The sequence below is a fragment of the Pundamilia nyererei genome, unplaced genomic scaffold (assembly GCF_000239375.1).
Source record: "Pundamilia nyererei isolate P.nyererei 1_Seehausen unplaced genomic scaffold, PunNye1.0 scaffold00008, whole genome shotgun sequence".
NCBI lineage: Eukaryota > Metazoa > Chordata > Actinopteri > Cichliformes > Cichlidae > Pundamilia > Pundamilia nyererei.
The window spans coordinates 2,416,711-2,429,319 of record NW_005187409.1 but is presented as its reverse complement, the minus strand read 5'-3'; the positions used below and the strand labels follow the sequence as shown (position 1 = coordinate 2,429,319).

Below are 12,609 nucleotides of genomic sequence, written 5' to 3'. Positions count from 1 at the left end.
ATCTAAAGCTAAAACAGAAAGTAATAAAAAGTAAACTCCAGCTTAACATTTGAAAAAAATAAAAAAGATATCAAAACCACCTAAGAAATTATATATTTTTTATAGTTGTTACTGTTGCTATGAATTTAGAATAAAAAAAATTAAGAACAGCCTATTTTTTTTCTTTACATAGTGATTATATTATACACTTCAGTATAATTCATACCGTATTTCGTTTTTCACAATACATATTTATCAAGAGTACACAGTATACACAAATTAAATTAGTTATGCTTTCCTTCTCAGTTTTGTCATCTAAAAATACTGACATGCACATAAACTGTCTACAAGTATACATGCAGGCATTGTTAGCAAATATTTCCCTATAAAACTATTCAAAAAAAACTTAAAGAAAGTATAAGCCAAAGAAACATAGATAAATATCCTAAATTAATCTGACTGGTTTTACTGGGACTTATTCCATATATATTGCTAGTAATTATGCAAGTTTTGAGGATTTTTTCTTTTTTACATTATTTTAATGCAAGAAAATTGTGTTATATCAATATGTTGGGAACTGTTCTCTATGACATCTGACGTCGGATTCTTTTTTGGGACGGACCAACCAGTACTTCCTGTTATTAAACGCTCTCTGCGTAGGGAGAAGAAGATAAACTGTCTGCGACATCTTTTAAATCTCCTCTTAGATACTGATTACTTAGATACTAATTACTTAATTGCTTTTTACCCCGTCCTGTAGTGAGTCTCTCACGGTCAGAGGGCATGCCTCTGTCGGATCGATCGAGTTCTGACGGCGGCGGGGAGCCACGCAGTCCTCGGGCCCGTAGACCTCGGACCCGCTCCCGCAGTCGCCATCGCAGCGGCAGTCGCCATCGCAGCGACAGCCGCGACCGTAGCTTGTCTCCGGACAGCTTCGGACCCAAACTTCCTAAGCCACGCAACCGTGAGAGGGAGCGAGAGGAACGGGAGCGTCGATTCAAAGAGGCCAGAAACATTAGACGGATCCGCATAGGAAGTCCTCATCGTAGCCGCTCCAGGTCCAGATCAAGATCAAGGTCCCGATCCAGAGAGCGCCATAACAACAACAACAACAGCAGCCACAACCACAGCAGCCACTGGTCCGAGCCTCCGGGAAAACACGGCGGCCTCAAAGACGATTATTACTACGAGCAGCAGAGGGACGACGCTCAGCGGCAGAGACAAGAGGCTTTTATCGCCAGGTATGAACAGTCTAACATCACTGTGAAAAGCTATCAAAGCCTGAACCCTGCAATTCCCATAATACAAATCAGTCCTCAGGTACACGAGCCTATTGGTGCATTTTATGACGTGCCACCACTTCAGATGAACAGTCCTCTGGAGGTGGAGGGCTCGTCAATGCATCTGTTACCAAAAACCAAACGGATGGAAGCCGTCCTCTTTTGATTTGCTGCTAATCTAAGTGTCGTTTGACATTTCAGTTAAAAACACGTTTTTGCAAACTTATGTTTTAGGCGTCTGCAGGAGAGGGAGAGGATCGGTGAGCTGGGTTGTCCTGAAGTTTGGGGATATTCACCCAGAGTGAAAGAGCCAGAGTAAGTGAGGAACATACTGTTAATTTTGTGTTGGGTTTGTGGAGACACATGTCTTTAAAACTGCATTTATTTGTAAAAGGTTTTTTTAATTAAAACTGTCTTAAATTCTGTGTGTCTTGGTCTTAGATGTTTTTAGTCTCATCACCGTAAGAGTTTCTGTTTCGCAATGACTTTGTTTTAACCAATTTTTCCACCTTTTAAATTTTACTTTTCCTGTTAAATTTTATTTAAGCAGTTATTTAAAAGGTCTTGATGTGTCATACCTGTTGGCGCCCTGGCAGAGACATCAGGCGTTGTTCTGTCTTATTTTCAGGTATCAAAAATTCTTTTCTGTATTTTTTTTCACCTCCATCAGCTCCGATGAGTTCACACCAGTTGAAGAAGACGAGAAAAACAGCAGTTCAGAATCAAGCACAGAAGGTACACAGAGTGTGGACACACATAAATTACAGCAATCCAACATTTTCTGTGAATTTATAACAAACCCATTCTGTCTGTTATTATCAGAAGAGAAGAAGAAGAAAAAGAAAAAGAAGAAGAAGTCCAAGAAGAGAAAGAACAAAAAGCACTCAGAGGACAGTGAGCTTGAATCAGATTCGGATGGTAAGATGAACGAAAAGCACCCTTTTTTGTTTTGTTTTTTCTCTAATCAGATTCATCAGTTTAACTGTCTTGTTTTTGTGTTTCAGAGGAAGAAATAAAGAAGAAGAAAAAGAAAAAGAAGAGCAAAAAGTAAGTTCTGATACGAAGCTGTGCATCAGCTCTGTTGACGTGGTAACAGCCCATTTGACTAACCAAGCATCCTGTTTCCCGTCAGGTCTAAGAAGTCCAAGAAGAAGAAGGCGAAGAAAAGCCGGAAGGAGTCCAGCAGCGACTCCAGCAGCGAGGCCTCAGAGGACGAAGAGGAGGAAGATCCCAATGGGGTGATGTGGGTGGAGAAAACCTCCATGGATGAGCATGTGGTCGGCCCCGAAGCTCCTCTCACTCACATGTCTCAGAACGATCGACCTTTGGAGTGAGTCACTGTTCGGGGTTAATTCCTGCATTAACAAACTTAAAGGGAAAAGCATCTAACCCTAATGTAGTTTGTGTTGAATTCCCAAACACAACTGCTGTTTACAGTGGAGTGTACCTGTACAGCACAGTACAGAAAACAGAAAAAATAACAGAGGTTACGTATTTTCAAACTTGCTTGCTAAACGGTGAGCTTGAAGACTGGGATTTTTTTTTAAAAAGTGATAGTAGAGTTGACTTTCTTGAAGATTGCTGATAATTGATTGGGTCTTTCAGTTTTATTTAGGCTATAAAAAAAATAGAAATCACCGTGATTCAGTTTATCAGATGTGACAAAATAAGACAGACTCTGTTAAACATTTCCACCACACAACTTGTCTAAATCATTTGGCAGAATTTTTGATAAAAGCTTCTTTTTCTTTTTTTTCCTCCTTCCTCCAGTTTCGGTCACGCCCTGTTGCCAGGTGAAGGTGCTGCCATGGCAGAGTACGTGAAAGCTGGCAAACGTATCCCAAGAAGAGGAGAGATCGGTCTCACCAGCGATGAGATCGCAAACTTCGAGAAGTCTGGTTACGTCATGAGTGGCAGCAGGTACGTAATGTTTAGAAAATGGACATTTTTCATGAAAAATTAGGTCAGCTGACTGCCTGAATATACTGAACGATCAGGTTTTTCTATCAACAGATATTCCACGATCTGCATTACATCTTATCTTTTACAGAAACATACTTGTTTTTCCCCGAGGGGAAAAAGAGCTGATTGCTTTAAATGTTGTTTAATTTCTTTACTAATCTCTGCACATTGTAACATTTGCTTTAGCTTGTGCTCTAGGCTGGGTTGAGTTGAGCAGATCCAGGAGCGTGTTCAGCTTTTCTTCCTGTAATACTGACAAATTTTTCGCCCCGCAGACATCGTCGTATGGAGGCCGTGCGTCTGAGAAAGGAAAACCAGATCTACAGCGCAGACGAAAAGCGAGCCCTGGCATCGTTCAACCAGGAGGAGAGGAGAAAGAGAGAGAGCAAGATCCTGTCGAGCTTCAGGGAGATGGTGTACAGGAAAACCAAAGGCAAGGAGGAGAAGTGAACGACCAGTTTGTCTCCTGTTATTGGAACCTTTACTCTTTGTTTGGTGACATGAGGTGTAAAGCTTTTTTTTCCTCTCAGTTTGAACTGAGTGTACAGTGCAGAAGTGTTTTAACTGTAAAAATTGTGTCTGAGAAGTTTTCAGTTGTATTCTCCTTCCCTTTTCTATCCATCTCTTGTAAATCTTTTCAAATGCTCCCAACCAGAATGTTAAATAAATTTTCACTATCATATCTTGTTGCCATTTTAATATTTCTTTCTGTTTTTGCCGGTAGTTCTACTATAAGTGATAAATGCATCAAGAGTAGAAAACAATTTAGAAAAAAAAAGAGCAGTTTGTAGTATTATTGTTTTTTAAAGTGCAGGAGGTCCTCAGACTGAGTGAACCACTTAAATAAGGCCCTTTTCTTTTAAAACTAAGTAACTGATCTTTTTTTTTGTGAAGAGTTAATTGTAGCATATTTAAGAAAGCTTGGCAACAATGTTACCTTCAAACTCTGAATATTAAAAATAAATATTTGCCAGTATTTTTGAGCAAATATCTGAGCAAATAGCTTCTTAAGAACAGAAAGGAACCACGTGAAAATTTCAGTACTTAAAAAAAGTTTGAGCTGTGTTGTAAAGTACAGCCAAATCAATTTTACAGCCACTCCAAGACCACAGTCTAAAGCAAAAGTCTGCTTCTTTGTTCCAAGCATTTTCTTTTTCATTTCAAAATATGTATCAGATATATACTGCCAGATATAAAAAAAAAAAATCACTTAAATGTTTAAACGTTTGATGAAATCAAATCAAAGAAAAACAACAGTAGAACTCAGGGCTATGTTTAATAGCATTTCCACACGCACAATGGATTGGGACTGAACAGCTGTGTAGCCATGAGAAAGCCACTAGTCAGGCAAACTGGAAAAAAGGGTTTCAATTTGCGAGGGAGCATAAAGATTGGACTCTGGAGCAAAGGAAGAAGGTCACATGGTCTGATGAGTCCAGATTTATCCTGTTCCAGAGTGATGGGTGCGTCAGGGTGAGAAGAGAGGCAGATGAAGTGATGCACCCATCATGCCTAGTGCCTACTGTACAAGCCTGTGGGGGCAGTGTTTGGTCTGGGGTTGCTTCGGTTGGTCATACAGCAGCAGTATGTTCTCCAAGAATGAGGTCAGCTGACTACCTGACTATACTGAATGACCAGGATATTCCATCAATGGTTTTTTTCTTCCCTGATGGCACGGGGATATTCCAAGATGACAATGCCGGGATTCATCTGGCTTGAATTGTGAATTAGTGGTTCTGGGAGCATGAGACATCATTTTCACACATGGATTGGCCACTCCAAACCTTAACCTCCTTGAGAATCTTTGGGATGTGCTGGAGAAGGGTTAGCGCAGCAGTCACAATCTACCATCATCAATGCAAGTTCTTGGTGAAAAATGAATGCAAAACTGGATGGAAATAAATCTTGTGACATTGCAGAAGCTTATCAAAACAATGCCACAGCGAATGCAATTGTTTCAGCTTCTTTAACGTCATTATAGTACATCAGTGGTCAATGTACATTTACTTCATCTGTTTTTTTAAAACCTTTATTTATTTACGAGTTGAAAGTCTTGTGACTTCTAAGATGTTTTTCACTTGTGCAATTTCTAAAAATTGCTAATACAGAATTATTGTATTTTTTTTCTTACAAGGAATTTTTGATGGGGTTTTTTTCCCACAGCGTTTCATTATTGCTTGTTTATATGAACATTTTTGTAAGCACAAGGAGGACAGTAATAGAAGTTTAAAAAAAAATTGTAAAAAACTGAAAGAAATTAACAAACTGTATTAAAAAATGTATGGATTAAGATCACGTCTTTTTGTTTTGTTTAACAGTTATTTGTTGAAGCCACTCAGAACAATAAAGTTAGTTACAGTTAACGTGATGCTGCAGGAAGACGTATTACATCTAAATGATAACAGCAGGTACTGTTATACATCTCAAGTCCAGTAAACCTGTCAACATTTAAGCAGATATAAATAAATAAATAAATAAATAATAGTAACTGCACTCCTCCTTCTGTTACTGGTAGAAATCAATATAAGAAGCCTCACAAGATTCCCAGTGTGTGGAAGAGTTTAATCACCCATCTTAAAAGACTGAAAAACACAAACAACTGAATGTTAAATATAATCTTTTAATGTACAACAAAGAACTTTCTTCTCCCGGGTCTCTCCAGGTTCCTCGTCAGTGGATGTTCTCAAGTCCCTGGTGAGAAAAAGAGAAACAAATAAGGATTAAACGTAGTTATACATGAGCAGCCATTGTGTTCATTTAAGCTAATAACTCATTTTGTGGACTTTTTAAGTCTCCTTTTATGCTCTACACATGACTAACACCCCCATCGCTGCCTGTAAATCCTCAGTATTTTACAAAGTTGATGGATTTTGGTGATACCTGATGACCGAGAACAAAGAAGACCACCGTGTGGTACTATATGAGGCTATAGTATGGCATCTGGTTATTTAGCAGAGAGCATATGGGATGATCAGTTTGCATAATTATATAGTTTAGGTTAAATTATCATTATAGGAGACAATTGGATAAAAATTATTTTTGTGATGAAGTTATAGCCATTTGAAAACGCACCTATGTATAGATGCACCCCAGATCCTGCAAATGTGCTACCAAGAGTGCCTCCATGAAATGACTAACTGAAACAAACCTAGGGTTTTGAAAGTGCACCGTATTTGCACATACTGTTTTTTATGAAACTGTGCACACTACTGTCCGGTAGTTTAAGCGATTTTTATATTTATATGTAGTTGTAGTCTCAGGGGAAGGCTGTAAGTTGCACACTTTGCTATTTATTAGCATTACTTATTATGGGCAGAGGGAAGCTAACCTTGGAGTCAAAGTAGCGTCCGGTTCCTGACACTCGCTTGTCTCTGTCCATGAGATACCACTGCCACGGAACCCGAGCAATCCTTTTCTCCTGCGGGGGAAAAACACACTCTTTATAATCCAGCTTTCTGGTACACAACACGAGAACCTGCTGGCAGCGCCTGCGTCCTCACCTTTCCTCCGTTAGTGAACTTGTGGATCTGCGCGGTGGCGACACCGGGGATGATCAGACACACGGTCATGATGCCGAGTCCGGGCAGAATTTCATACCACATGATTACAGCGTCTAACTGTCAGGGGACAAAGAGCAACTTCGAGGACAACAAAGTTGCCCCAAACCTACCTAACGCTGTTTATTTATCCCAGAAAGTAGCAAAATGTCGACCGTCAGCACGACCTACGTTCCTCTTCCAGGACAAGACAATAACTTCCTGTTGAAGAATTTCAAGATAAAATACTTCAATTCAACAATTCATTTTGATCGTAAATTTAAATCGATGATTACTTGATTAAATTATCCTTTTACTGTCAAAAGACGAAACCGATCGGACATGGATATGTTGGGAGGAAAAATAGTGGTAAAAATTCTATAATAATTCAAATTATATGTTAATTGTTTTTTATGGACACTTGTCATTGGAAAAAAAACGTACAAATGTTTGTTTAGCTATTTATAGGTCAACGTTTCGCTATTTCTTTATTATCTCAAAAATTTGAGTTTAGAGTTAGTCTGTCTCCCCCCCGCCCCAAAAAAAATCGAATTAAAAGCACGAAATTTTTAATTATGCACTCTTTTAAAAAATCCTGATTTATTTAATTTCCTTTCGTTCGTTTGTTTTGTTTTGTTTTGTTTTTTGTCTAGAAATCCCCAAACACGACGTTGTTAAAACAAACAAACAAAAAAACCCACGAACTCAACCGTGTGAGCTTTTAAATTGAAGTGTATCTGAAAGGCGGAAGCTCTTTTTGGCTCATGCTAGCATTATTTCTTTTTAACAGCATTAATTAACCTTTCCGAATAATTCCTTTCAGGGACAAACTAATTAAGAATGTAAATAAAACAACACAAAATATATTTTAGTTATTAAATTAATTGCCTAGGCACAATTGAGTTCATGTGCAGCGCCCCACTCCGGCGCTGATACTGAAGCGCAGCGCTAACCGTCAGTGAGGAAGTTCTAGTTACTTCGTTCACTAGCAGAGGCTAACTCGCTGAAAGGTAAACAAGTCAGCTGAATGAGATGAGACCCAAGTCCCGGATTAAGTAAAGTTTGCCGCAATGAAGGAAGACAAAGAAAACAATCGACCGAAGGAGAAAAGGGTGGAGATAAAGTGTGAAGATGGAGAAAAGACGGAGAAGTCCAAGGAAAAGAAGGAGGCCATGACAAAGGTAAAACTTGCTAGCTGCGTTAGCTCATGTTGCTATAAACCGCCAGGTTGATAAAATTGCAATATTTTTATGTTGTAGTGTTTTATCATCTTTCACGTGTATAATGATACAGTGCGCGTGAACTTAAGAAATCTGTTTATCAGCCCCAACTTTGTTCTCCGGACAATAACTTCACGTATGATTTAAAAAAAAAAATAGATTGTGATCAGACGACTACCACCAAGTCTCACCAAAGAGGAGCTGGAGGAGCAACTGCAACCGCTCCCAGAGGTGGACTATTTGGAGTTCTTCTCTAACGACACGAGGTGAGTTTATCTGTAAAGATTCCCTCACTGTTAACAAAAGATAAATATACTCGTATATGTGTGACACATGTGTTTTACTCTTTCAGCCTTTACCCTCACCTCTTTGCAAGGGCTTATATCAACTTCAGAAACCAAGAGGATATAGTCCTCTTCAGAGATCGCTTTGATGGATATGTATTCATTGACAGCAGAGGTATATTTAGGGAAGAAGTTACTAAACTGATTTAAAGATTTCCGTAGGAAGGACCCGAAGTTTCATCTTTTTCCACATGATGTTTACGAACAGGTCAGGAGTATCCTGCCATTGTGGAGTTTTCACCTTTTCAAAAAACTGCCAAGAAAAGAAGTAAAAAAAAGGATGCAAAGTGTGGAACAATTGTCGAAGGTAAATATATTCACCCCTTGATAAATACAATTCATCTACTGCAAAACAGCATGTCAGAAAATAAGGAAAAGCATTATAGGTCCACTTTAAGTGCAATTTAGGAACACGTATAAAGATACAGAAAAAGTAGTCTTGCTATAATCATTAATGTGTTTATTTGTGTTTCATTTGACTTTAAGATCCAGATTACAAAAGGTTCCTTGAATATTACAACGGGGACGACGAGAAGCTAACGTCTACACCTGAGATCCTGTTGGAGGAGATTGAGGCTAAATCAAAGGAACTCGTTGGTATGTTTCGCAGTCAAATACTGATAGTTTTCAAACAAACGCACTGCAGAATGAATAATTTTTATCATTTCCTTTGTTCAAGCTAAAAAAACAACTCCTCTGCTGGACTTCCTGAAGAATAAACAGGTAAATAAGTTCAGGTCGAGATGTGTATACATTGCTGAAGGCTGGCCTCACACATTTTGTTTTAATGTTCTTCAGAGACTCAGGGAGGAGAAGAAAGAAGAGCGAAGAAGGAGGGAACTCGAGCGCAAACGTCTGCGCGATGAGGAGCGTCGTAAGTGGAGGGAGGAGGAGAGGAGGAAACGCAAAGAGGCAGAGAAGATGAAGAAGCTCGAGAAACCGCTGGAGAAAGACAAAGACCAAGCTAAAGACGAGCCAAAGATAAAGGTGTGTGTGTGCAGTAGTTGAAAGAATAAGCTCAAAACTGTGTCCAACTTTCAGTACTTGATGTGTGTTTACTTTTTCTGTTGTAGCTCCTGAAGAAGCCAGAGAGAGGAGATGAAGGCAACCCGGAGAAGCCAAAAGAGAAGTCCAAGAAGCCAGAGAAGCCAAATAAAGAGGACAGATCTTTGGGAGGTTCTGATCATAAGAGACGTCAGAACATCGAGCACAAGGAGGATCGAGGAAGGAAGTTAGTTCATCACTCTTCTTTTAATTGTCCAAATACATTAACCTTCAACCCTCAAGTGAACAAGCTATTTTAGGTTGACCCCATTATATTTAATACCGGAATGATGTTAATGCCAGAGGAGGTTTGAGCTCTGTGGGTATTGAGCCAACAAAACATTGTTGACACTCTACTAGCCTCAGCTCTCTCTGACTTCACCTGATCTCTCTTTGTGGTTGAGTTGATGTGGTTATTTAATACTTCCACTCTGCAATAGCACTGCTTACAGTTGATTGTGGAAAATGTAGGAGTTCCACAGGAAGACTGTTGTTGTTATGTGTGTTGTTTGTTTTTGTTTTTTTAAATAAATGTTTGTAAAGGCAGACTACATGGATTGCTACTTGATTTTAATTAAGAGGTGGCTCAATACTTACTTTCATATAATGAAAATGGTCCCTTATAGGTTCAGTCAAGCTTGTGCTTTTCCCACAGAGGGGACGAAGATGGGCGGAAGGAGTTCAGGGAGCGTGACACGGATCGAGACCGAGAGCGCGAGAAGGAGCGTCGGCAGAAAGAGAGGGAACGCTTCAAGCGACAGGATGAGGAACGTCGGAGAAGAAGGGAACATCAGGATGGAGATAACTCCTTCAAGAAGCGGGAGGAGGAGGTTAAAAAAGATAAACCCTTGGAGAAGAAGAAGGGTGAAAACATGCCAGACTCCCCACACACTGAGAAGCCAGAGAAGCCTGCTAAGGACAACAAGAAGGATGACGGTGGGAAAAGAGAGCGGCTACGGAATAAGGTAACTGCCCGTAGGTCTTAAATCATCACACGATTTCATCCAGTTGTGTTTCTGAGCCTGTTCTTTGTCTGTATCAGGACCGGCCTGCTATTCAGCTGTACCAGCCAGGTGCAAGAAGCCGCAACCGTGCTGCAGGAGGAGGAGCTGAATCCAACTCCGCTGACAGAAAGCCAGATACCGAGGCTAGGAAAGTGGCTGAGAAAGAAGACGACTGAGCAGATTTCTACCTGCAGCATTTTTACGTTTGGCGAAGAGAGAGGAGACAGGCCTGTGGGGCTCAGAGCAGCAGAGTGGCATCTGGAGGCCACGTGCAGCACAGCATCAGGGTCTCCCAGTCTCAGAGGCAGAGGTGTGATTGTGGAGCCTGTTAGTGCCTAAATGTGACCCTGTTTAGTTTTGTTTGATCAAAGAGGTAAACTTTGGAAAGAGTTTGGCTGTAGGGCACATTAGTGAAGCCAAAGCTTTCTTGGACCACATAAACTCAAAGTGACCTTACTTCAGTAGCGTTTCTCTGATGGAAAATGTGTGGTAGGCGCTGAAAACTTTAGCTTTCAACTTGTCTTTCATCTAAAACTCACTCAAACTTTCCAATCAGTCAGTATTTCTACATTGCAGAGCTCTACAGCATAGTTTCTACACTCCTTAATGATTTTCCTTTTGTAGCATCGGCACTTTCAGTTTGAAGTGTACACATAAAAATGACACCTTTGGCTCAATCCCAGCGTCCATGCTCACAAACCTTTGAGTTGTGCTTGTGTTAAATGTGTGAGGGCTCACTGGTACATGTTTTAACTCCTCCATGCACACCATCCTTAAGCCCAGTTTCTCCAGACTTTACCTTAGGGAACTATTCACAGTTCACAGGAAAAGCCAGCAAGTGAGAGGAGCAGCCACCCAAGAAGTCAACGCAATGCACTATATGCCTTATTACACTTTTTAAAAACGTATTATATTTCGACTAAATCAAGTAAATCCATTATATGACAGGTCGCTCTTGTCTCCTCTGTTAGATGGGAGCCTGGAACACAACAGATCAGACAGACCCTAGGCCACAACAGAAAACCTATTCTGGCTTTAAGGTTCCTGTTTATACCATTTTGATCCATGTTATACTCGCACACTCACATTACTGCTTTGAGGGTTTCATGTTTAGGGCATAGGGTTCGGCTTTACTCTGCTTGGATAGCCGTACAATTCATATATAACATGAACTGGCAGATATAATCTGCGCTTCTGTTATCTGGGATCAACTGTTTTCATTTCATTCAGTCAGTGACAAAGGAGAAACAGCCATTTTGACTAGACTGGCATGTAAAATTGGAGCTGACTCGACCAATCTGTGGCCTTTCCTCTTTTTCTAATCTCAAACTGTCCTTAAAACATTCATCTGCGATGCTCTAATCTGAATGCAGCATGGAAACATATCACTGCTGGTGATGCTAACATACTGTAGCCTCTTTTGACTACTAATAAAATAGATCGTCACTAAAGTCTGAGTATCTTTTTTTTTTTAAGGTATGAAGTGATCCAGTATCTGGATTGTTGATCAGTCATAAGTGGGGGGGAAAGCTAACAACCTAGCAAATACTTTGATGTTGAGCTGTGTCTTTAGCTTGTGTGCAGTAGAAAGAGACGCCACACTTAGTCCTTTGAACTAAAGAAATAAACAATTGTCCATCAAAAGAAGTGTAAGAATGTTAATAAGGAACTCACGACCTTGTGCTTGGATATTACAGAATCAGCATAACTCAGTACAAAGTAAAATATTCACATTATAAACTCGTGGTAATGACACAGTTTACATGCAGATCTATCCCAGATTATTGTCTGCATACAAAACAAAAGTAAGAATAAACAAAAGCCTTATTTGGGGGGGTTATTATTTCGTTTATCCTGCAGGTTGGACCTGGAACATAACGACGCGGTTTGCCGTGAAACATTTAAATGAAAAAGATTTGCATGAAAAAAACAAAAGTAGGTGTGCTTGGACTTTGCTGTGGACATCAGCAGCAGGAAGCAGGGATAAAAGCGAAGCAGCAGCACTTGGAGGTAATGCTACAGCAGCAGTTTTTCTTTGGGTGTTTCTTTTTTTTAAAGCTGAACTTCAAACTGTGGGTTAGTGATGTGACATGACTGAAAGGCTCAGGTGAGAATGTGCTTCGGCTTCTTTCCTTCTTCCCTTCATGTTCACTTCAGCCAGAGAGGTGCTACTATGCACGGTGTACGAACCAGAAGGAAGTTGGCTCGGTGTTCGGAAGCTATTGTTACACTTACAGCAG

The 12,609-nt window shown here is 40.1% G+C and overlaps 3 protein-coding genes across 3 annotated transcripts; 2 read left to right on the top strand and 1 right to left on the bottom strand.

The window, feature by feature from the left end:
- The first annotated feature begins 570 nt into the window (after positions 1-570).
- Positions 571-3,903, top strand: nkap (NFKB activating protein). The gene is made up of 8 exons (XM_005722904.1): positions 571-1,220; positions 1,494-1,574; positions 1,930-1,994; positions 2,082-2,177; positions 2,264-2,306; positions 2,392-2,589; positions 3,030-3,179; positions 3,497-3,903. Exons 1-8 carry the CDS (start codon positions 763-765, stop codon positions 3,669-3,671), a joined length of 1,266 nt encoding a protein of 421 aa, XP_005722961.1. The 5' UTR covers positions 571-762; the 3' UTR covers positions 3,672-3,903.
- A 1,859-nt stretch (positions 3,904-5,762) lies between these two features.
- Positions 5,763-6,987, bottom strand: ndufa1 (NADH:ubiquinone oxidoreductase subunit A1). The gene is made up of 3 exons (XM_005722903.1): positions 6,722-6,987; positions 6,550-6,639; positions 5,763-5,912 (listed from the first exon to the last, which is right to left on the bottom strand). The coding sequence occupies exons 1-3, from the start codon at positions 6,821-6,823 to the stop codon at positions 5,892-5,894; spliced, it is 213 nt and encodes a 70-aa protein (XP_005722960.1). The 5' UTR covers positions 6,824-6,987; the 3' UTR covers positions 5,763-5,891.
- Positions 6,988-7,464: 477 nt separating this feature from the next.
- Positions 7,465-11,820, top strand: upf3b (UPF3B regulator of nonsense mediated mRNA decay). Its single transcript, XM_005722902.2, has 10 exons — positions 7,465-7,938; positions 8,137-8,243; positions 8,330-8,436; positions 8,530-8,628; positions 8,808-8,918; positions 9,001-9,044; positions 9,120-9,308; positions 9,395-9,552; positions 10,021-10,330; positions 10,408-11,820. The coding sequence occupies exons 1-10, from the start codon at positions 7,828-7,830 to the stop codon at positions 10,543-10,545; spliced, it is 1,374 nt and encodes a 457-aa protein (XP_005722959.1). The 5' UTR covers positions 7,465-7,827; the 3' UTR covers positions 10,546-11,820.
- Positions 11,821-12,609: the final 789 nt, after the last annotated feature.

What these genes read in the sequence shown, in the direction of transcription:
- ndufa1 (XM_005722903.1), bottom strand. Translation starts at nt 6,823, where the DNA reads ATGTGGTATGAAATTCTGCCCGGACTCGGCATCATGACCGTGTGTCTG. An exon ending in AGTTCACTAACGGAGGAAAG is followed by an intron (nt 6,640 to 6,721) that starts GTGAGGACGCAG and finishes TTTCCCCCGCAG; the next exon opens with GAGAAAAGGATTGCTCGGGT. An exon ending in GACGCTACTTTGACTCCAAG is followed by an intron (nt 5,913 to 6,549) that starts GTTAGCTTCCCT and finishes TTTTCTCACCAG; the next exon opens with GGACTTGAGAACATCCACTG.
- nkap (XM_005722904.1), top strand. Translation starts at nt 763, where the DNA reads ATGCCTCTGTCGGATCGATCGAGTTCTGACGGCGGCGGGGAGCCACGC. An exon ending in CAAGAGGCTTTTATCGCCAG is followed by an intron (nt 1,221 to 1,493) that starts GTATGAACAGTC and finishes CTTATGTTTTAG; the next exon opens with GCGTCTGCAGGAGAGGGAGA. An exon ending in GCTTGAATCAGATTCGGATG is followed by an intron (nt 2,178 to 2,263) that starts GTAAGATGAACG and finishes TTTGTGTTTCAG; the next exon opens with AGGAAGAAATAAAGAAGAAG.
- upf3b (XM_005722902.2), top strand. Translation starts at nt 7,828, where the DNA reads ATGAAGGAAGACAAAGAAAACAATCGACCGAAGGAGAAAAGGGTGGAG. An exon ending in GTGTGGAACAATTGTCGAAG is followed by an intron (nt 8,629 to 8,807) that starts GTAAATATATTC and finishes TTTGACTTTAAG; the next exon opens with ATCCAGATTACAAAAGGTTC. An exon ending in ACTTCCTGAAGAATAAACAG is followed by an intron (nt 9,045 to 9,119) that starts GTAAATAAGTTC and finishes AATGTTCTTCAG; the next exon opens with AGACTCAGGGAGGAGAAGAA.